At 38.2% G+C, this 25,281-nt stretch overlaps 1 protein-coding gene across 1 annotated transcript in view; it reads left to right on the forward strand.

The window, feature by feature from the left end:
- LOC124788151 (NADPH--cytochrome P450 reductase) overlaps positions 1 to 21,723 on the forward strand; it is a 211,469-nt gene extending 189,746 nt beyond the window's left edge. Inside the window, exons 8-15 of the mRNA XM_047255298.1 lie at positions 148 to 255; positions 616 to 749; positions 5,294 to 5,491; positions 13,087 to 13,247; positions 19,436 to 19,539; positions 20,298 to 20,404; positions 20,514 to 20,635; positions 20,725 to 21,723. Coding sequence (XP_047111254.1) covers positions 148 to 255; positions 616 to 749; positions 5,294 to 5,491; positions 13,087 to 13,247; positions 19,436 to 19,539; positions 20,298 to 20,404; positions 20,514 to 20,635; positions 20,725 to 20,869 — 1,079 coding nt within the window. The 3' untranslated portion in view covers positions 20,870 to 21,723. The remainder of the gene's footprint in view (positions 1 to 147; positions 256 to 615; positions 750 to 5,293; positions 5,492 to 13,086; positions 13,248 to 19,435; positions 19,540 to 20,297; positions 20,405 to 20,513; positions 20,636 to 20,724) is intronic.
- Positions 21,724 to 25,281: the final 3,558 nt, after the last annotated feature.

Consider the following 25,281-nt stretch of genomic DNA (forward strand, 5'->3'; position numbering starts at 1 on the left):
ATCTCTTCATTTTCCCATTCATTTATCTAAAAGTAATACAATCCTTTGTTATTAAAATCAGTTTCAAAAATGATATACAATAATTCTTTCAAGTGTCTAGTAGATGTTTTTTGTAACATTATGCGACATTTGTTGTGCTTGTTGCAGGTGACCATGTGGCTGTGTATCCCATGAATGATGAAGCACTTGTGAACAGGATAGGTGAACTGTTGAATATTGACTTGGACACTGTGATCACATTGACAAATACTGATGGTACGTAAACTTACATATTCTTAAAGAATTTTTCTTGTTGGTTTCAGATTTATTATTCTCATTATATTTTTCAATATTTACTTGGACCTTGATGGCTTGCCTAATATAATGAATTACATGTCAGAAAATTTTATATCCTTGTTCCTGGTCCCACCAGTGAATAGAAACCCTTTATTATCTTTACTCAGTGTAGCTGAGGGTCTCTTTTGTTACAGACATCTTACTTTCTTTATGATAAAAATAGCTTATTAAAACTTAACTGGCTTCTTAAATTGCCTTAAAGGAACTTTTTCCAAAGTTTTGTCTTTCCTTATTGCTAACTTGATTTAATAGTAACAATGTACCTTACGTCTGTTACAGAGGAATCAACTAAGAAGCACCCATTCCCTTGTCCTTGTTCATATCGTACAGCTCTGAGGCATTACTTGGACATCACTTCTAATCCCCGCACTCACATTTTGAAGGAACTCATAGAGTATACCAAGGATCCAGAGGTAATTTTATTTTAAAATATCTGTAACACACTAGTTTGAAATTATGATTAGAATTTTATTATTACTTGCTGTGTTTTCTACATATGCTATCTTTGGAAGGTGATTCTCATAGTTAATTGGAAAGCTTAGTATGGCATTTTCAAAGATTTGAATCTCTGGTTACTGGGATACTTAAAGTTCAGTTGGGATGTTGATTCTACTTGCAGATATCAGAAATCTTAATTTTCTTTTCTTACTTCTGGCTGTGCAAATTAGCCATGATGACAAATTTCAAAAATTCTGCATGATCTAAAAATAATTTTAGCCCTGTTCAAATTTAACATAGTGGTAACTGATACCCCTGTGGGACAGTTATAGTCAGTCAGATCAGTGTTGTTGTTTCAACAGAATCTTCATGTATTAATCGTTTTATGATGCTATTACAAGGTACACAAATTTCAATGCATCCTCATTAATACTTTCTTAACAATTCTGTTTTTATATGAACTGACAAATAGATTTTGATTGTTTATGCCTTCAGAAAAGAATGTCTTATCAGATGAGTAGTGATAATTTTTTTTATTGTGTGGCTGTCTGTCTTCATATTATCTTTGATACTGAGATGTTGCAGCACAGCCTTTTGCACCAGAAAAACATATAAAAAGCCTTCAATTTTTATCATAAATTTTTTTCTCTCATTGCATCATTTTTAGATATGTTTTTAAAGAGGTTGTTTGATTTTAAATTTTTGTCCCCTACAGTTAAGTTCATCTACATCTATGTGAATACTCTGCAATTCACACTAAAGTACTGGCAGAGTTAATTGAACTTCAAGCCATTCTCAAACAAAGCATGGGGAAAACAAAAGCTTAAATCTTTCAGTGAAAGCTTTAATTTCTGTAATTTTATTATGGTTATTGTATCATCCTATGTAGGTGGTCACCAACAAAATATGTTAGCATTCATAGGAGAAAGTTGGTGATAGCAATTTCATGAAAAGATCTCACCCCAAAGAAAAACACGTTGGTTTTAATGATTGCCATCCCAACAAGTGCACCATATTCGTGATAAGCTCATTCTTATTTCATGATAATAGAAAAAGTGCTATCCTTCTTTGAAATGTTTCAGTGTCCTCCATAAGTTCTATCTCGTAAGGATCCCATACCATCCAGCAGTACTCAAGAAGAGGATGTCTTGTTCAATGAATGAATGGACCTTCGTTGAGCTGAAGCTTCTAATTATCACATTACTTCTCGCTATATCCAAACTGATCTTACTAATCACATTTTTTTCAAACAAGCAAAACAAAAATCTTCTTTAGGTGTTGCCACCGAACTAAATCGCCTGCACTCACACTACATATGAGATGAGAATTAAAATATGCCCCTTTTAATATTTTCCCACCTATTAGCATAAACATAAACTACCTTACATATCTGCCAATTCTGGTCACAACTTTATTTGATAAAAACTTGTGTAGGCCATTTTCCGTGGAGGAAGGAGTGTCTTTTAATTCACTACAGTCATTATAATAGTAACAGCCTCTGCTGATAGAGGCCGGATATTCTCCCATTTATGGTGTAGGTGCCCAGCAGCTTATGTGGTCCAGGTTATCACTAGTAGGTGGGTTTGCTATTCCCCCAGCTCTCTCGAGCAGCTTAAGATACATGCAATGTAATAATTCCAACTACAATTAATGTAAATTACTAACAAACTTGACTGTGCTTTGCACTTGCTAAATATGTATGGGAATTATATATACATCCTAATCTCCTTCTCCCTCCCCCGTCAATCCATCACCCCTTCTCCCCTCTCTCTGACCTTGAGCGTTGTTTATTATTGCTAATGAAACCTTGATTGGGAATTGAAGTTGGGTAAAGTGATTAGGGTTGTTGGGAGTATATGGCATATGAGACTTCTCATGCTGCTGGATCTGTGAAAATAGTAGCTTCAATAACAGTTTTTCACATAATTTTAGTATGTGAATGTATAGTAACTCCGTTTTGTACGAACAGATTCCTTAGTAGCAGTCTAATCATAACCCAGTATGCCACAAAACAACTTTCCTGTTTTCTGTTAAAACCAACTGCAAGAAAGAGAAAAAACAGCATTCAGTTGTTTATACAACTTTTGTTTGAAGTTATGTATAAGAAGAAAGAATATATATGGGAGAAACTATTTGTCTAATGGTTTAAATGCCCAGCTATCAAAGTTAGAACTGACTGTGAGAAAAGAAATGATACCTCACATGTTCAGAACACATCATTTTAGTTTTAACAGAGAACCTCTACATTGTTGTTTAAAAAATATGTAGCCTGTGTCTGTCAGAACTTTTTATTTGAGTATCATGTAAAAACTTTGAAACAAATAGGTTGAGAACCTTTCAAGATTTTTGATAACAACATTAAACAATCACTTACTTTTAAATAGTAGTATAGATAAGACAAAAATTTGTCCATTGCAAAATACTGTACAGAAAAAACCACAAACATTATTTAATTATTGAGTTGACATTCTGAGCGGTGGAAATGCGTAATAACAAACACTCTCTGAAATTGGGAGGAAAGTGGTTTCTTACACATTCTTTTTTTTTTTTTTTTTTTTTTTTTTTTTTTTTTTTTTTTTTTTTTGCAGTGCTTGCTGTCAGCACTTTTGTTTAACAAGCATTATAAAAAGATCTAGCTTTTTTATGGGTTGATTACAGTTTTGGGGCATTAGCTGTTATTTGTTGGATTCAAGTGTATTGGTATTGCTAAATTATAGGATTACACTGGAAAAATTTTCATCTTCGATTATCACTGGTAAACATGTCAGACACATAACAGGTCTCAAAACACTGGCTCTATTATTGGTCAGTGTTGTCCAATTACTAGAAGACATGAAAACTACCTGAAAACTCTTCTGAATGATATTGTAGACTGCTGATAAGACAGTCTGAAGAACAGAATGAATGTGCTACAATGTAATGCAAATTTCCTCTTTGAGAAGATTGCTTTCATATCATTGAACCAAATACAATCACAGAAGGGACGGATTCACATCCAAACTCCTCTATGGAACTGTGAAACATCTTTTGCACAGAAATGACAGAGGACATGGGACCATATAGCAGTTGTTTTACTGCTGTCCCCTTGCCCCTTCTGCTCTTCCTCCTGGATTATGAGACTACATTTCTTTTGTTTACATATATTTATGTGACTTCTGCAATTCTTTTCATGATCTTATACCCTTGTAATGTTGTGTATTTTCAGCAGTGCCCATATATTTGAAGGAAAAGAATTTATATAAAGTCTCAGAAATATATGATAGTTTCAGTCTTTAAATAATTAAACATGATCAGATATTGTGTTTCAAAATGAGAAGCTATTATGCTTCCTGTTCGCTGTTACATTAAGAGGAATGCAAATCCCCTCTAAGTTATTCTGAGTTGTAGGATGAATACAAATCATAATCAAAATGTTTGTTGGCATTTTTTAAAAGGAAGAAATCCAAGATGGACTTAAACATCAAGGTCATTGGATGCTCTAATAATGATTATTACATTGCCTTTAGAGAAACTGGATGAAGGCAATAGTGTTGCATGACACCACTGTTGGTGAAAGGTCGTAGCTACTGAGGAGATAACTGTCTAATTGAAAGTTCCATCTCTGATGGTTGCTGGAAATCTTGCTCACAATTGTCAGAGGAGTATACCAAATTAGAGGTGAAGAGGTGAAGTACAACAAGGGACAAGAATGAGAAAGAAAATCACTTGTGACCTTGTCGAAGAAATCATCACAGAATTCACTGGCAGAATTTTGTAGAAACAATGAGAAACCTAAATCAGGGAGACAGGACATGGATTTGAACACCCTTTCAGAATAAATATGCAGTATCTTGACCGCAATACCTTCTAGTTCTGCATTGACTGTTTAGTATATTATTTTCTTGCAGTAAACTCATCAGAGTAAATTTGTATTTGAAGATGTGCTTCCTAGCCCAACAACAAATTAAAAAAAAATCCCAGAAAAAAGTCCAGAGTATAAATAACTTTTTCATAAATTAAGGAGGTAAAAAATTTTAAGATTCTTGGGTGATTTTATTGATGCAATCAATGTTGACAGAAATGAATTTAACCAGAAGTAACATTATGTGGTTGTTGTATTTACTTTATGAACTATACAAATGGGTGAAATTGGTGTATCACTGTATAATGATAGGAGACTGATGCTTCATTTACAAACTGCACTGTAACTGTCTTTGTTTGAAATACTCCAATTCTCAAAACTGTACTGTCATGCTCATGAGAGAACGTAATGAACAATGAGTAACCATTAAGATTAGACAAATGCTGTGAGATCTATATATGTTGTTCTATTGTGCAATACACTTCTAAACTGGTGCTTGTAATGATGACACTCAACAATATTTCATAAAGGTAAACATCTTTATTGTCGTATGGTGTCTGTGCTCTTTTATCTTGCATGCAAGAGAAACTGTTAACTGTATGAAGTTTACTTTTGACGACTAGTGGAAGTCTTTCAGTTAATTATCAGATATTTAAAATAAATTTTCTTCTTTTTCAGGAACAAGAGAAACTGAAGCTAATGTCAAGCACATCTCCTGAAGGAAAGTCATTGTACAATCAATGGATAATTAAAGACAACCGTAACATTGTTCATATACTGGAAGATCTGCCCTCTTGCAAGCCTGCTCTTGATCACTTGTGTGAACTGCTTCCCCGCCTGCAGGCGAGATACTACTCCATTTCATCATCTCCAAAGGTACATGAGCTATATTTACATACTGTAGTAATAAAGATGCAGTTGAATCTTAATGGTGTGTTCAAACTGTATCTTTAGTTAAGGTTAAAATTCAGGTAGAACACTACTAACAGTGAAGAGTAGAAAAATTCATGTTACAGTCCTGATCTGGATAAAGTTTTAACTCCTTAATCACTAATTTCAATACACTGTATCCTGTGGAATGAACATTTGACTAGGAGATTATTTATTATACCTGCATAATATTGATAAATTCTGACTTGTCCATGAGACATCCTTAGAACCCCAGAATAACACTCTCTCTTCCTTTTGATATAAGTACTGATGTGGTTGAAATAATGCCAAAATGCAAAGGAATCAATCACAAGTTTCAAACAACTTGTGGCAGCTCATCCTAATAGTCTAATATTGCAGCTGTTTCTTATTCAGTGACATGACGCGTTCCATACTTTCCTTATGTGTTCAGCTTTATGTTGTTTCTATCTTTTTGTCAATTGTGGTTAACAACTCTCTCATTCTACTCTCTCCTATTTCTTGATTTACTCATTCTTCAATCATTCCTTGTAAAATGTAGGTAAATCCAATTTGTGAGCACAGTTCTTCCACTGCAGTTGTCTTTTGGGTTTTGCCTGATCGAACATTGTACTACATCTAGTTTTCTTCCTTCTCATCCATTTTTACCACTCTGTATCATTCACCCAACATGTCATGTTTGTAACTGTATTAACTGCTTCTGAACATGGAGTGTTAAGTTCCCTATCCTTTTTGGTATGGTAGTAAAGTATTATTTGGCAGCTGGACTGTGCACATAAAACTTGTGTGGGGTGCATTATAAATAAAGTGCATGGGCGTACACAGTCTCTGGAGGATGAGAATGGTTCATCAAAGTCATTCATCTTTGCAATAGTTTACAGTTAAGCCACGGGCCATTCCACTTTTGCACAACACCTGCAGTTTCACTACACTACTTGTATGGAAAGTGTGCTAAATAGTATTCTGCAATTTATGGGCATACTTGCATTATATTCTGAAAGTGCTCCTCCCAAATTATTTAGCTATACTTTGGCTTGGCTGCTGGTACATCAATGTGTTTAGAAGTGTGGTGACCATTGGCAGACCATTATTGGAGTGAGGTTCCAAGTTCGATTATTGAAATCCTATTATATTTCAGTCAGTCCTGACATGGTTGAATAGACATAATTTTTAGTTTGTTTGTCTGTTTATGTTACAAAAATATTTCAGAGTTTATGCTGTTGTTGGTCTGGCTGTATAGTAAGAGTGCATATACACTGAAGAGCCAAAGAAACTGGTACACCTGCCTAATTGATGTAGGGCCCCCACAAGCACGCAGAGGTGCTGCAACATGACGTGACGTGGACTCGACTAAACTAATGTCTGGAGTAATGTTGGAGGGAACTGACCCCATGAATCCTGCGGTCGGTCCATAAATGTGTAGGAGTATGAGGGGGTGGAGATCTCTTCTGAACAGCACATTACAAGGCATGCCAGCCAGATATGCTCAATATTGTTTATGTCTGGGAAGTTTGGTAGCCAGTGGAAGTGTTTAAACTCGGGAGAGTTTAGCAATACTGGACAATGGGGTTTTGTATTGTTCTGCTGCAATTGCCCAAGTCAGTCGGGAGGCACAATGGGTTGCAGGTGATCAGAAAGGATGCGTACATACATGTCACCTGTCAGTCATATTTAGGCATGTCATGTGTCCCATATCACTCAAACTGCACACGCCTGAGGCCATTACAGAGCCTCCTCCAGCTTGAAAAATCCCCTGCTGACATGCAGGGTCCATGGCTTCATAAGGTTGTCTCCATACCTGTATGCGTCTATCTGCTCAATACAATTTGAAACGAGACTCGTCCGACCAGGAAACATGTTTCCAGCCATCAACAGTCCAATGTCGGTGTTGGTGGGCCCAGGCGAAGCATAAAGCTTTTCGTCGTGCAGTTGTCAAGGGTACACGAGTGGGCCTTCGGCTCCAAAAGCCCATACCGATGACGTTTCATTGAATGGTTTGCACGCTGACACTTGTTGATGGCCCAGCTTTAAAATCTGCAGCAATGTGCTGAAAGATTACACTTCTGTCATGTTGATCCCCACTTCATCACTACCTCGGAGATGCTGTGTCCAATCACTCGTGTGCCGACTGTAACACCACATTCAAACTCACTTAAATCGTGATAACCTTCCATTGTAGCTGCAGTAACTGATCTAACAACTGTGCCATACACTCGTTGTCTTGTATAGGGATTGCCGACTGCAGCTCCATATTCTGCCTGTTTGGATATCTCTGTATTTGAATATGCATGCCTATACCAGTTTTTTTGGTGCTTCAGTGCATATTTCTCCTACAATCAGTCACTTTCTATATATCAGATCATACTAGAACACACTTACCTAAAATACATCACGTGTTTCTACACTGTTATCAGAATATTTAAACCATACTTTGTACTTAATAGTAACACCATGGTACTTGTGTAGACTTGCCTGGCTTACTCTGACCTGGACTGCTAGTGCTTAGTCAGTGACAAAGCTAATAATGTGTCAACAATGCCCAGTTGCATTCAACACTGTGGGTGCATAACTTCAGATGTTCAAGGCTAAGGCTACATAAGAATGACAAAATGCTCACACGCTGACATTTCTGTAAGTCTGCCATAAAAGGAAAAACTGAAGTAGTTTTGGTATTATATTACTGCCTGATCATTGACAAAATTTGATACTTTCACATCTTACAGATTGATATCTTTACTCAGAGGGCTGAATCTCTTTTCATTATTCATCATAGTAATTATGCTGCATGAAACTAAATAAATAACTGCACAAAATTTGGGGACAGGTCATTTGTGGCACACCAAATTCCATCCCTGCACATCCAGAACTGTGTGGCTATATAAAGTGTCACATTTCATAAATGATAAAAAATACCCAATGTTTTAGTGCAGACACATGAGTCTATAAATTACACAATGGGTTTTTGCCCAAATTTTCATATACATACAAAGAGTGGGAAATAAACAAATAGGATACGGAACTGACCAGTCTAGTTTTGCAAAGAAATATTTAGTTACTTGAAAGTAATCAGGTAGTTAAGAAAAACTTAGTGATTTTAGGGAACATTTAAATATTTCACAAACAATTGCTGCTGGCTATGAAAATGAAGTGTCAAAAAGTTCATCTCTTCAAGGCCTAGCTATTTTGCACATAAAATGATACATTGTTGTGATATTTAAGTGCCAAAAAGGCTTCCTTTCAATCATATATTAAATATAAGACTTTTTGGGAACAGAAGATGCTAGGAAAGCAAACAAGGTGTCAGTACCCCCCAGGGTCTCAGCATTTAGTTGCTGGTTTTGGGCTTGGTGACCCCAGGTTCCTGAGCTCTGGACTGGTAAACGCCATCAGTCCTCTGTTACCATAAACTCCAGGCATGCTTCAGCAACCACTGTGTGGTGCAGCGGTGGAATCTTGTGTGCTTTGCAGAACGTAGATTTGCTTCACTGCCTGGACCGCAAGGAAGGTACACACATCTATAAGAAAACCCTCAGCATCAAGGTGTGCGTGCCATCCCCCAAGTTGTATAAAGATTGCTCAGTCATGCAGAGCTCTGACTTGGTCAAGGGTTGTTTTCCTAGCATCTCATGGGATCCCTATGGAATGGTCCCATCAAACTACTACTACTACTACTACTGATGGGATGGGTGTATTCTCAGGTAGTACCTACACCCACTCATCAAAGAGAGCTCAGTTGTTTAATCCTCCCAAAAAGAAGTTGCAGAATTATGTAAAACAGCATTAGTGTGCCATAACACTTTCATTGTAATGAAGAAACAGGGGAAATCTTTGAGATGGTCTCCCCTTTCTATATTCACAAGGCATTGGAAAGTATTGCTGGGTCCCTAAAAAGTGTCAAACGACTTTGTAATGGAACACTTCTAGCTGAAACAGCGACTCGTATGTGCCTTCTAACCTCGGGGTCAGATGACACACTTTTCCACAGCTACAGTGTCTTTCTCAGCCATTGACCTTTGTTTTTGTTTCCCAGCTATTGCAGACTCAGTTCAGTGGGAAGTGGCTACAGATTTACATAGGCTATTTTTGAACAAAAGGATTGTGCAGAGGAGATGGTGACCCATATAACTTGTGAGATCCAGCGGGCTGGTGCAGAGTCCACCCCCCAGTCTAGTAACCATCTCGGACGACGGCCTGTACCTTTGTGAATGATAACTGTCGATTGGCAATCAGAGCCAGACAAACAGCTCTGCGGAACTTCAAACTCCATCCAACTTCAGAAAAACCTTCATGTTTTCAAATTTCTATGAGAATAGAAGAGGGCTTCCTGGAAGGACTTCCATTAATCGATCTACTTCCACTGAGCAAGTTTGAGAATCAATAAGGTGGATTTCAGGCAAGGGCAGTGCACATCCCCTTACAGCCTTCTCAAGTAATGGGGTCTTGGTGGATGTGCCAGAAGATATGGCTCAGGTCTTAGCCGAACACTTTTTTGCTGGCGCTACGTAATCCATACAAGCTCCTGCTTTTCAGGTGTTCCATAGGACTGCAGAGATGAGGGAACTCTCATTTCGTCTCACATAATGAGTAAGTCTACAAGCTTCAGCTTTCCATGTGGGAACTGGAATCAGCTCTGCCTGCAGCCAGAGACACTGTTCCAGGACCTGGTGAGATTCATTATGCCATGCTTCGTCATCTGTGCCCTGAAGTGAAAGGACAGCTCCTCTCTTGTTTCAATCAGATCAGGTTTGATGGACAGTACCCCAAAACTTGGGAGGAGGCGATATTAATTCCATTCTGGAAATCAGGAAAGGACCGAATTGCTCCCAACAGTTACCAGTGTGTGGCCCTTGATCGTATGGTTGACTGCCACTTCATCTGGATGCTTGAATCCTGAGGTCATCTGAGCTGCTCCCAGTGCGGTTTCAGGTGCTACTGTTCTGCCCTTGACAACTTAATTCTACTGGAGATTGTGATACAGGGTTCCTACTTATGCTGAAACCGTTTGGTTTGTGTGGTTTTTTGACCATGAAAAAGTATAAGACACTACCTGGAGGTACAACAACCTTTGCCAACTTCGTGAAAGGGGACTACATGGTCGCCTGCCACTTCTTATCCAATCCTTTCTTGAGGACCGGTGTTTTCAATATTGCTTTGGCGATGCCTTGTCTGACTGCTATGTTCCAGACAATGGGATCCCCCGAGGCAGTGTACTCGGTGTCACGTTGTTTGCCATCACTATCAATGGCATTTCCTCCGCAGTCAATGCTCTTTGTTTGTAGATGACTTTGCAATCTTCTACTCTTCCTTTGATCTTATAATGATGATGAGGCAGCTTCAGCTGACCATTAGAAGGCCGGAAACCTGGACCAGGCCAACTGGTTTTCGGTTCTCACCAGAGAAGACTACATGTGCCAATCTTAACTGTGCTCGTTGAAGTTTTAACCAACCAGTGCTCACAGTGGGGAACAATATTTTACGTTTTTAAGAAACTGTGTGCTTTTTGGGTTTATTATTTGACTCCCAGTTAACTCCGCTCCCACACCTGAAAGACCTATATACAAAGGGCTTCCAGTCATTGAATATTTTGAAATGGGCTTAGTGGAAAAACATGGGGAGCTGACAGGTCCCGCCTCCTACAGTTTTATAGGGCATTTGGTCGATCACATTTAGATTATGGCAGCGTGGTCTATAGGTCAGCTCATATTTCCTACCTCAAGACGTTAGACGCTATCCACCATGAGAGCATTCGTATATCGACTGGAGCCTTTCGGACCAGCCCAGTTTAGAGTCTGTGTGCAGAGGCTTGTGAACCATCACTCTGGATTTGGCACTGTATCCTTTTGGCTCAACAGGCATTGAAAATCTCAGCATCACCTCAGTCATTGTCATTTAGTGCAGTGGTCCAACCTGCCTTTGAATGGCTGTTCAGGAGTCGGCCCCATGTGACCAAGCCATTTGGGATACATGCTGTTGACTGTCTCAAGGATCTGGATCTATCAGACCTCCAAATACACATCTGGGGATGCAACCCTTTACTACCTTGGTGTCTTCAGAGGCCTAAAGTTATTTCAAACTTGGCAATGCCTTTGAATCATGTACAACGAATAAGATACATCAAATATTTCTCTAATATATTTTATTCCTTACTTTTAGAAAAAGCAATTTGTAAAACATTTGACCTTCTCTTTATGCAGACTATTTAGATTAACTGAAACACGTGGAATTAACATTGATTGCTGATGAATTATGTTCTCAACAATCAAAAATCAGTAACACTTCTTGGTTGTTCAGTGTGTTTTATTAGGAATTTAATGTGTATGATATATTGGGATAGGTGTGTATACACTTAAAGATAAAGTACTTTGACAAGACCTTAAAAATATATTTTGTGATGCAGTCTAAGTGTATAGATAAAACTTTGTACATTTAACAGGTTATAGTTGAGGCTGTTAAAATTTAAGGTGTAACCAGGCCCAAACCTGAGACCCATGACAAAGTAGATTGCTAGTCAAAGATGCTACTGCTACCCTAAGGACAACTTGTTGCTTAATGAGTCAGTCTTCTTTACTAGCAGTGGTCAGTCATTCTTGTGTAGTTATTGGTCACTGAACATTCATGGTCATGTAAGAAACACTTGATTTAATTCATTGATGAGATAGTTAAACATATGTCCTCATTCTCATATATTTCAAGAATTTGTCCAGTGATCTTCATATTTAATGATATAAATGATGTAATTCTCCATGAAGAGCACCCCCCCCCCCCTTCCCCCCTCCCAACTGTTGTAAATTTCAGCACAGTGCTCCTTTATCACCTTATTTTCCTAAGTAAAGCTAATTTTCCTGGCTTACTTATGAGGTACAACAACATTTCACAATGTATGAACACATTTTTATAGAATCATTTGGTTGGCTTTTGTAGCCATCTTGTAGCAGTGTTTCTGACTAACACACCGATCAATAGGGCATAATCCCTGATGCTGCTGTCTATAGCTGGATTGTCACCCATCCGTATGTCACATGCTGTTGGTCGCCTCTGTCACTCACATAGGACATAGCCTAAGGTGGAAAACCATAAGAAAACAGTCACTCGTTGAACAAAGTGCAAAGACAGTATTATCAGAGTACCATACTGTAGTGGCTCTGATTTATTGGTTTTGGTGTAGTAGTAGTACGGGAGCATCCCCACACTTGTGAAAATAATCCAAATCTTCTCAATTTACATGCAAGAAAACCTAATAATACTACTATTAGTATAATAATATAAAAATATCCTGTGGCAAATGGAGCATAAGAAAGTGATAAAAGAAGGAAGATGTGAGTTAAAGTAAAACTGATTTCTAGAGAAAGATACATTGTACAATCGAAAAATTAATATGTGCAAGTACATCACAGGAAGTATGTATCCAATTACCAATAAGCAAACAAGTCTGACCACGGATAAAACTATTTTTCATTTATTTCATACACATGCAGCTTCATGTAATCATAATTTTACTCTTTATTTGTATCACATTCCTGCTAGTTCATTATAATATTAATAACTACTGTGTGCTCTTCTAGGTGTATCCAAATTCAGTGCATGTGACAGCAGTGTTGGTGGATTATACGACACCTACTGGTCGCCACAACAAGGGTGTTGCAACAAGTTGGCTGAAGAAGAAGCAACCAAAAGAAGATTTTACACCCACTACTCCAATCTACATTAGAAGATCACAGTTCAGGTAATAGTGCAAATGCTTAATCTGGCTCTAGTGAAATTAGCATTGTATGGTTCTTTTTTAATCTGTTCCAAGGCAACTGGATGCCTGTTCACTGCTTAATGATGTAGTTACATCTCTTGTTTTAGGTCTCGTAACTGATTAAAAATTAACATGAGGACTTGTGCTTGAATGTGATTTGGGTTAAATTTATCTGTAAAACATTCCAACTAACTTCTATTACTGCTGCTGCTTGATTGTCAAGGCAGTTGAAATTGTTCTGTGGGAATAAGCAATCACACAGTTAACTAAAATATTCACATTTCACTTCAGTATCTCTCCTTGTAGCCTTCTTTCGAATGTAAATAGTTACTTTATAACTGTAGCAAAGAGATAAGTTTACATAGGAAATCGCAGACATAGAGAACAAAATTCTCCTTTAACCTTATGACTGAACATTCTTCAGCAACAACTGAGATGACTTGAGATAAATATATTGGTTTTTCTGGCTACATGATATTGGTTTTTCTGGCTACATGGTAACCAGCTTACTGCACTGTACTCCATATATAGAACACAAAGGGAGAGCTGATGTAAGGCATAAACTGGGGAAGGGGTAAAATACCGATTTACAAATTGGCAGCCGAAAGATAAAACTTCGCCAAGTAGCGTCTAGATTCAGTGTTATTATTATTATTGGCAATATGCATCTGCACCAGTTGATCCTTTGACATACACTTAGTTTTTATTTTCCAATTTTGCTCATTACTTTGCCTCTTTTAAAGAAAAGCAATACTAGTTAATGATAGCATAGACAATAAATATATTCAAAAAACCCAGTCAAGGTGACAGTGATTTAGCTGATGGTCACTTTCAGGGGGAATAGTGTTCAAATTGGGGTTCAAATCACTGTCTACTGACCCAGATTAAGGTTTCCTGTAGTTTTCATAAATTGATTTGGATGAAGCTTGGGATAGGTCCTTTGAAGAGGACACTGCCAATTTCCGAACCTCTTCCTTATTCAATCAGAGATTGTGCCCAGTCTCTGATGACCTTGTTGTCAGTAGGAAGTTAAACTGTAATCTTTCTTAATTACTTTCAGGCTTATTTTGTATTAATGTTACAGCCATATCAATCCTCATTTGTTATGCAGTTGGGCTCTTTGAATGTGATTTTGTTCTTCTGTTTGAAGTCATTCCTGTTTGTAACTGAATTAAACAAATATTTCTGACTATCTAAGGAAAGCAGGTTGTGCTTATTATATTTTTCTACAGTGAACTGACATTATTCCAGTGCCTGGATAAGTTAGTCAAAATGCTCAATTCTACCTGATTTGTACTTGCAAATATCTCACATTGTGTTAACTTGGGGATGGGACTGCTATTGTACTTTGCATACTTTGACTCAGAAATGTCCAATGGCATAATATTTTGAAGCAGTGTAACAGAGGTCAAAAATTATTACCATACAGTAGTCTGCAGTACGTGTGCAATGTAAATCAAATAAAGATCTGGCAGATGCATTTCAGGGACTTTGGGGTTCTTACAATCATGTGCCAGTATACAGGGTGTTTCATTTATCCGATGAGTGCATGTACAGCACAGTAGATAGCAGGCAGTAAGGGCACTTTTGCCCTGTGAATGAGATGCTGTGTTGCCTCACTACTACTGCAGTACTAGATTAAAAATATATGCAAATTTTGTACTCACCCATGTCATACAAGGAGGTGGTGGAACTGCGTGCCATAGTTTTCCTCACATTTCTGATATCTACTCAAGAAATTATTCATCACACGATGTAATTCTCTTTGAGAAATAGAATTAATTGACTTGCAGATCTTATTGTTGAGTTTCTGTAACGTCTGTGGATTTGTTGTATGCACTTTATCCTTTAGTGCTCCCCTCAAATGGAAAACACACAGAGTTGAACTGGGAATACGCTTGGGCCAGATATTGTTGCTAATGACTCTGGCATGGAACACATCGTGAATTATGTGCAAATTGGCTGTATGAGCCCTTGTCAAAACCTACGGAAAAAGTGCAAAGCTTCATACTCTTGCACTTATTTAATTAAAAATGGTTGCAAAATCTTTTGCACTTATTTTTCACTTTTAACTGTGTTATTAAAAAAAACTGGACCTATTATTCTGTCAGCACTAACTGCACACCACACTCCTATTTTTTGATCATGAAGTGCTTCAATGGAATAGGTCTGTCAGTGCTACAATTCTGAGAGTTTTGGGAATTGACATACTCTTGTATATGGAACCAAGCCTTGTCTGGAAACAGAAGAGGTGAGGATCCATTTCACCATCATGCACTTGTTTCAACACACGTTCACAAAATATAACCCTGTGCACAGAATCACCAGGTTTAAGTACTTGCACTGATGTTACTTTATATGGCCTTAGTCCAAGTAACTTAGTTGTTCTTTGAACAGATGTGTAAGAAATTTGGATTTGCTGTGAAAGACATCTGAGAGACTTAATAATGCAATTTTCCAGGCATTATGCAATGTCATCAAGATTAACTTCTGTGACCACTGTATGATGTCATTTACACTTCTTGTCATGAAAACTTCCCATATCATTAAGTTTATTCATTAATTTGTGAATTACATCACAACTCAGAATTCAAACACCTGGCAACCTCTGTTCAAACAATCTCTGGACAGTAAGACTGAACTCCGTACAGGCATACAAATTGTAAATAAACACTCATTGTGGAATGGAACAATTTGGTATTGCCATTGCTGCATTCATAGACTTCACTGTTACACCCATGATGTTTGTTTTACTGCTTGAATGACACAGGCTTCAGGGGTTTGCAGTGCAGTATTGAGAGGGAGACATGGAACCCATTCGACCAGGCTATGTGGTTCCGGTTCATGATGAACACAACCCCATGCACACGGTCATCACATAAATGGATACACTGTATTTACCTCCTAATGATATTTGTGGTTAATGGTTAGCTAGTGAATTTAACATTAATTGTAAAATTAACTGCCACAATGCTTAAATTAAGAATGCTTCTGTAGACTTCGCATTCCTGCCTACTACTTTGAATGGAGTTTTATGTTCTGGTGCAAAAGCCATTAACAGGTTGCTGGTAAACATCAAGGGTACCAGCTGATTGGAAAAAAACTGAAGGTAATTCAGCTTTCAAGAATAGTTGTTAGAACTTCTTTATGCTAAGGCATTGACCTTTTTAGAAAACAACAGTCACCTCTATAAATTCCGCCTGCTTAGCTGAGTGGTAATGGGTCTGCCTGCCATGCAGTGGGTTTGATTCCTGGCCAGGTTGGAGATTTTCTCTGCTTGTGGACTGGGTGTTGTGTTGTCCTCATCATCACTTCATTGTTACCAACACGCAAGTCACCCAATGTGGCATCACCTGAAATAAGACTTGCAACTCGTTGGCCAAACTTCCCTAGTTGGGGCCTCCCAGCCATCAATGCCACACGCTCATTTCATTTACCTTCATAAAAATTGTTCCGGCGTAACCACAAACACCGGAATGAAGAGGTGGCATGCAAGAGCAGAGAAGGTGATGAAAAAAGGGCAGCCAATGGTGCGCATAATCGGATGGTGCCGCACCAGGCGCGCCCCCTGCAGCAAGTGAATATATCCGCAGCTCCTGCTAGCCTCTGCTGCCTAGATCAGCCCAAGCCTGCAGTGTGTTTAGTGCTTCACTATCAGACTGTATTGTTTTGATGCCGCCTCTCTCTAGCAACATTGGCTATAGTCAAGTTAAGTATTGTCAATTTGCTTTCTGGGAATAAAACTCCTAATGTTATTTGACTGAATTGTTGTATAGCACTCCGAGAACACTGCATCCCATAGGCACCCTATTAGTAATGAGTGGGGCAAGACACCATTAAAATAATTATGGATTCTACAAATAGATATCATGTGAAACTCAGCTGACTCTGTTCCTCCATGAGCACCAGAAGATGATGTGTAACAACAGCCAAGTTAATTTCATCATCTTAAACTTCCAGAATGTACTCGGTACAATTACACACTGCAATGTAGTGAACAAAATAAAAGTTTACTCATTACTGGATGAAATTTGTAACTGAATTAAGGACTTCCTAGAAGACATAATTTGACAGGAAAGAACATTGAAATAATAGAAGATTGCAGAGAGAAACGCAGGATGACCTGCAGAGGATAGACAACAAAAGCAAGGATTTGCTTTTTGGCACTGAATGTTAAATAAGCAAAGAGATCCATTACTTTTCAGTTATGCTATTAACTATAAATCACTGAGAGAAAAGTAACAGCCATAAAATACCTAGGACTAATGATCCAGAGTGACCTGGAGTGGAACAACTCCTAGCTGTAGGAAAAGCAGAGGGTCAGGCTGAGGTTCAGTGGAAAAAGTGACTTACAAAACATTTGTAGACTAATTCTTGAGTACAAACAATCCTGTCTGAGGAATATCCACAACTGAGCATTGTACCAGAGGTTGAAAATACTGCTGCAGTTGTAAGGTTCTATTATTTAGAACACGACCAGCTTCAGGCTCTTATATGTCCATCTTCAGGTGTTATAACTTAGTGCTGTGACCCCAGGTGCCATAGTGGACAAGTACAGAACACAGTGTATTGCCAGTGAACGTGCTCTGCGCACGCTGGTAATTCACCACATCCTGTACTTATCCACCGTGATGCTCGGGGTCACAGCATGAAGTTACACCACCTGAAGATGGGCGTATAGGAACCTGAAACCAGTCATATTCTAAATAAAAGAACCTTTCAACCTCTGGTATTTCTTGAGTATTGCTCATCAGACTGAGACCCTTACCAGGCTGAATTAATAGAACAGATAGAGAAGATCAACGATAAGTGACATTTCATACATACTCTTTTGATCTGGATGAGTGTTATGGAGGTGCTCCACAAACTTCAGCAGCAGTCACTGCAAGAGGGGCATTGTGCATCACAGAGATTTACTGTTGAAATTGTGTGAATGTACATTCCAAGAAGAATCAGGGAACTATTACCTCTACTTGCTTCATTCCTGAAATGACCACGAAAAGAATATCTGAGAAATTAGATCTTGCTTGCAGTTGTTCTTCCCATTATCATTCACAAATAAAACAAGGAAAGGAAGTCAAAATATCCACGGGTGTGCTGCCGGTCTATAGTGTCCAACGGGCACAATATTTCGGCGATCATACATGTCGCCATCATCAGGTGATGATGACGACATGTATGATCGCCGAAATATTGTGCCCGTTGGACACTATAGACCGGCAGCACACCCGTGGATATTTTGACTATCAAATACGCCGGGAGAAACTCAAGAATCACAAGGAAAGGAAGGTTGGGGAGGAGGGGGGACGATATGGTACCAGTAACACCATCCACCACACCACGCACTCTAAGGTGGACATGGTGTATAGATGTAGATACAGAAATTTATCAGAATATTTGGACTCGTGGTTTTTTTTTTTTTCTGGTTAACACATGTGTTCATATTAAAGTTGTAACTTTTCCAGTATACAGACTGCTGAATATCTTCTTTGCTGAATATCTTCTTTCTAATCAATAAAATGAAGCAAATACGTGTGTGTGTGTGTGTGTGTGTGTGTGTGTGTGTGTGTGTGTGTGTGTTATTAACTTGTTTTGTGTGTTCTGAAAACTTAGTTATGATTTTTTTTGATGTCCCTATTGTCAACTCAATGCTTCAAGGGTACAGTGAGTAGTTACTTTTAATCCTCGTCTTGTCTGTATTCCTCCCAGGACAATTTTAATGCATATTGTCGGTCACTCCAGATCCTTAAGGCTCCCTTTGATGATGAGATTTATGGAATGAATGAAGCAATCAATTAATCTGATTATAAATTCTTCTCTAAAAGCTAGTTTTCCCATTTATTTGGAAAAAATATATAATTTTGTCAAGTGCTAATTTCCACCAACCCCTCATTTCTCATACTGAGTGAATATTAACTATAAAATGAGTCTGCAGGAATTATTGCTAAAACTGTTGCTTCCTAGTGAGATGGAGCTCTGTCATTCACAGTCCAAATTTGATGGGACAAACCATAACAGTTTATCAGTCACGGATTCTGTAGAGTTGTTTCATTGGTCTTTAGCCCCAGAGAACTCAGACTTTTCAGTCTCTTGGCTACTGAAATCATTAAGTTTTTCATTCATGTCTGTATTGATCTGAAACAATTATTCATGTCTGTATTTCTTTGCAGGCTGCCAACAAGAACTCAGACACCCATTATAATGATTGGTCCAGGGACAGGTCTGGCACCTTTCCGTGGGTTTATTCAAGAACGGCATCTTTCAAAAAAAGAAGGTAGAGCCACTTATCTGTTGTTGTCGATATTTTTGTTTATCTGCTATGGTTAACCTGCAATTAATAACTACTGAAAATTGCTTTTGCTAGAATGATAGCTTATGCGGTATAGAAGTTGAACTAGATGTTGATAAATAAAAGCATTGATGTTCACATATAATGCTGACAGGAAGGCAGTACACACACAGATACTATGAATACTGAAGTTGAGGTGTCCAAAATGGGAATTCCAATCTTTCATGATGTGTGAGGTTACATGAAAGATTACCAGTAAAAATTCAAAACTTGCATCGATGAGTAAATCATGGGTTGACTCACCCTTAACAGTGTTGTGTTTCAATACTTAAAGATGCATTATAGAGAGGTTTGGATTCACCCTAGCACATTGTCACACAGGCTGGTAATCGGCAACTGGGCACGATCACTTCTCGTAATCTTGGCATGAGAAAAATTGATAAAAGGAGTCATTAGGCATTAAGAAGCACACCTATGGAGAATGTACAATATTGGTATTATTGTGGCTGCATTATCTTTCTCGTTCTAATACAGGACATAGAGTACTTTTGCTTTGCAGCCATCCCACCTGGTACGCCTGTGTGCTTGTCTCCTGCAGCTTTACAAAAGAGAATATTTGATTTTGATATTGAAACAGATTCCCATTTGTCAGAATGTGTGCTTCAGGTTCACCATGTGCAACTTACTATTACTCATATTAACTTTTTTTAACACAGAGTATTGATATTTGGATTATTTTACAGGGAAGCCAGTTGGTGACACTATACTGTATTTTGGCTGTCGTAAGAAATCTGAAGATTTTATCTATCAAGATGAACTGGAACAGTATGTCAGTGATGGTTCACTTAAGGTATGGATCATAGTTTGACCTCAGGGGGTTTTATACTGCATTAATTGTGGGTATAGTGCTGAGCAAATTGAATCAGTCAGGTTGCTCAATTTTGATTAACTGTTCACAGATCTATGTTGCATTCTCAAGAGACCAAGCAGAGAAAGTCTATGTTACCCACCTACTACAGAAGAACAAAGATGAAATCTGGAATATCATTGGAGAAAATAATGGGCACTTATATGTTTGTGGGTAGGTAATCCTGAACACTATATTTTGAGAATACTGGTGTAAATTTGTTATAAAAAGCGATTACAGGCATTTCTTTTTGTCATTTACAGAGATGCAAAGAATATGGCACGCGATGTGCATGACATTGTTGTGAAAGTTGTCATGGAAAAAGGAAACATGTCAGAGTCAGAAGCTATGGCCTATGTGAAGAAGATGGAGAACCAGAAAAGATACTCTTCAGATGTATGGAGCTGAAGCTGCTGGTTCAGAAGTCAAGGCATGTGATATCACTACAGAAAGCACAGATGAAATGAACTGTGACATTCCCATGAGAATCATTTTTGTTTCCATAAAGTGGCAGTGTCTGCAGCATTTTCGTTTTGTAAAATGTTGAAACTGCCCAGATTTTCATCAGTAGGGACAGACATTTATGTGATCATTTTAATGTGAAACTACAATTATTTTTTTTATGAAGAGAGACTTTGTATTTATAGTAAATAGATGTGAATTGTTAATCATGTGCAACTTTAAACCTGCGAAACCCTCTTTGTCTATACTGCAGAAATGCAAACCTCACCATTTAGTTTTTTGTGCAAGGTTCCAGAATGAAATTTGTGTTGTTTGACAGAATAAGAAGGCACAAGTTTTCAAAATGAATTTCATGAGGTTTGACAGAATAATGACGATACTCAATTTCTTTGTAATAATTCTGGCCCTGTGTTCACAATTTTCTAGTTCAGGTGACTGGAAAAATATCTCACAAAGGCAGCTGTGATCTATAGTCTTTATATCAAATTGCTTTTATATAAATTTCAAATCTTTAGATTCCTGGCTTGTTTGACACATTTTGCATAGATAACTGTGATATATTTTGCAGCATTCTTTGTCTAAACAGTTTTGCCTTAAGCCAAGATCACACCAGTCTACTGTTTTAAGTATCACTGTAAGTTATTCCCTTGAGTACGGTAACTATTGAATAAGAAATGTTTTAATATTCGATCAAATGTAAAAAAGAAAAACATTGATCCAGAAATAATCTGGGTGCTAAAATATTTATGTGAAATTCACTGGAAGTGATATTTAAAGTATTAAAGTATTGTTTAAAATAAGTCTTTATGCTAATGTTTTATTTTCCTTGTGGTATTGCCATCCAAATAAATGATATTGAAACTTTTTGCAGTTGTTGTGCACATGCCAGTATTCCAGTTTACAAGAGTGACACTGTTGGAGAGATGATGATGCACTAGAAGGATCAGTTGACAAAACAGTAAAATGGAACAAGGCAGCATAATATTAAAATTTTCATCTGTTTACTGAAAATTTAAATTTATATCATTTATAAGAAAACAACCACACATCAAAAATGAAATTAGCCTGTTAACGGACTTTTAAAGATTTCACTTCATATACTAAAACATGATACCATAAGTTTACAACATAAGTGTACAACAATGGTGACACCTTCGTGTAATGCAACAGATAGTTTTTGAGGGAAAAAATTTTTATTTAGGGTGAAAAATTGTGTACACCACAAAACAACTGTTGTTTCTTGGAGTGCTTTCTTCTTCTGCAATTATTAATTCTGGCATTTAGTTTTATGTGTACTGTTGGAGTAGAAAATGTACACACCTTATGTAATAGGTAATATTTGAAGGTAGTTTAGCACAAAAGGAAAAAGTCCATTTATTTAAGTATTAATTTGTCAAGAGATATTCGGTCCGTCAAGCCCTGTTTCAAGTAAGTATGGGGGTGGGGGTGGGGGGGAAATCAGGGCCTACAGCCAGCAATCTGTGTGAACTGACACAGTATCCATTTCAAGAATATCAACGAGTTCCTCAGGATGACATTTGGAGGCTGTTTGCTTCCGTATCACAGTGAATACAAGACTGTATTTGTGTCTGCAGCAGTCACACCTCCTACTGATGATAAGACATCAGTCCTCAAGGGACTGAAAGTTAAGTCATTTAATATCAATTATGTGATGAACAACTCCACAATGATTGATAAATACTGGATTAGTACTTCTTGGTGTAACCCTACCCACTTCCATTAGTGCAAAAAAATTGTGTGTTTACGGACCTATTCCTCTATTATTTGCTACTATAAGGGAGTGAAGAAAAGAGTTACTGTGAAGAAATGCTGAGACTGGAGAAATTAACATAAATTAAGGTAATATGGGTGGCAAGAACCAAGGACATGTTATAGTGCCACTTTCCACCTGCGGAGTTCTGAAAAACTGGTGTCTGGGGGAAGAATCTAGATGGCACATTTGGTGGAATAGGACTACAAAATGTCATTCATTCTCACCACCCACCTGGCCTTAATTTTCATTAATTTCTTTGCGCATAGCATTTCTTCACAGTAACTGTTTCTTTCTTCACTCCCTTTTAATTTTCTGCATCTTTCATTTCCTGAACTGTCCATTACCCCCCCCCCCCCCCCCTTTTCACACTTCTATCACATACAATGCAATTAGCTTTCCAATCTTATTATCTCATGTATGATGTTTTGGCAGTAATCTCTGTCTTGCATGTTACCCAATCTTCCAGCTTTAAGCTCTCAGATTTTCAAATCTCATCTGGTGCAGTCCCCATCAATCAGACTGTCCTTCTCCTCCTGTCTGGTAAGACTCCCATGACCCAGGGTTCTGGGTGACTTTCCAAACACTATCCCTTTCCCTAAACTTCACGAGTCCTTTCCCTTCAACCCTTCTGCCAGAAGGAGCCTTCAATCCCGTCTCCGGCCATCCTGATTTAGGTTTTCCGTGATTTCCCTAAAATCGCTTCAGGCAAATGCCGGGATGGTTCCTTTGAAAGGGCACGGCCGATTTCCTTCCCCATCCTTCCCTAACACGAGCTTGCGCTCCGTCTCTAATGGCCTCGTTGTCGACGGGACGTTAAACACTAATCTCCCCCTCCTCCAGAAGGAGCCACAGTCTCCGAAATCTTGAAAACATGAATACCTTTCTATGTGTTTCCTCCTGCTGCTGCTTGATGAGTAGATTTTACATCTATCCAGTAACTTTATATTTTCAAGATTTGATTATTTTCATTGATATCCTATAATTAAATTTCAATTTCTGCCTCATAATACCTAAAATTCCAAAAGAAAGTTATCCACCTTCATTCATGGTGAATGGAATATGCACAAAACAAGCCAGTTTCTTCTCCAGCAGATTTGTATACTTATATCTGTGCAGTTTATAATCTGATGTGCATTGTTTGCTACCTTTATATGTTATTGCAACTCGAGCACTTCAGAGTGTTCTCTACTTCAATAATATGCCATTCTTCTGTGCAGCTTTTTTCCATATAGTTCCTGTATAGAGAACTACATTTTTTGCAAAAAGTCTGATGTTGCTGTTATCATTGTTCACTCACTCCTTAATATACAAAGTGAACAGTTAGCTACCGAGCACTTCCCAGGGGAATTCCTGAAGTTTCTTCACCTTCTTCTGATGACTTCCCATCTGTGATAACATGCTGAGTCTTTACCTTCAAGAAACCCTCGTTCCAGTCAAAAATTTTGTTGGATGCCTCATGTAATCATATTTCTCTTTATAAAAGTCGGTGTAGTACTGAGTTAAATGCTTTTCGGAAATCAAGAAATAATGCAGCCAACTGATACATTTGTTTTATTCATACATGATAATTTTCAAACAGATGCAAAAGAAAAGGCAGATTCTCCATTTCCAGATTTTAGAACAATATTGGACATCATACTACATCACTATTAGCCAGGATGTCATCTTCTGGAATATCTTTGCAAATATGCAATATTCTGTATAGAAAGACAAATGTTCCACAGAAACAATTGCAACATCTGGTGTAGCACAAGGAAGTGTAATAAGATCTCTAATGTTCTCAATATCCATAACTAGTTCTCCTTTGAAGGAAAGATAAACAAACAAATCTGTGGTGCAGCCATGGTCATCTGCATAAGACCCTTCTATGCCAAACTTGTGGGCAATTTAGGCTAAACCTTTCTAGCCTCCCAGAACTCCAAACCCCTGGTCTGGTTCATGTACATTGATGATATCTTCGTGATGTGAATTCAGGGCCAAGACATCCTATCCTCTTTCGTTCACAGCCTCAACACCTTCTCTGCCATTCATTTCACCTGATCCTTGTCAACACAGCGTACCACCTTCCTGGGCATTGACCACCTCCCCTGTGATGGATCCATCTACACCTCTGTCCACATTAAGCCCGCCAATCACCAACAGTACCTGCATTTTGATGGCTGCCATCCCTTACACACCTAAAAAATCCCATATGGCTTGACCACCAGGGAATGGTGTATCTGCATTGACAAGAACTTCCTTGGTCAGTATACTGAAGATCTCACAAAGGCCTTCACAGATAGGCACTACCCCCAGACCTAGTCCGCAAACAGATTTCCTGTGCCATATCCCCATACACCCCCAATCCTCCCACCACCCCCAAGAAACAGCTGCAAAGAAGTGCCCCCTTTGTCACCCAATACTACCCTGGACTGGAAAAATTGAACAACATCCTTCGCCGGGGTTATGATTATCTGTCTTCTCACCTGAAATGGACATCCTATCCTCCTACAATTGTGTTCCATCACCCACCCAACCTCCACAGCATCCTAGTCCATCCCTATGCCACTCCCAATCCCAACCCCTGTCACAGGGATCATGTCCT

This window comes from Schistocerca piceifrons, chromosome 3 (assembly GCF_021461385.2).
Source record: "Schistocerca piceifrons isolate TAMUIC-IGC-003096 chromosome 3, iqSchPice1.1, whole genome shotgun sequence".
Taxonomy (NCBI): Eukaryota; Metazoa; Arthropoda; class Insecta; order Orthoptera; family Acrididae; genus Schistocerca; species Schistocerca piceifrons.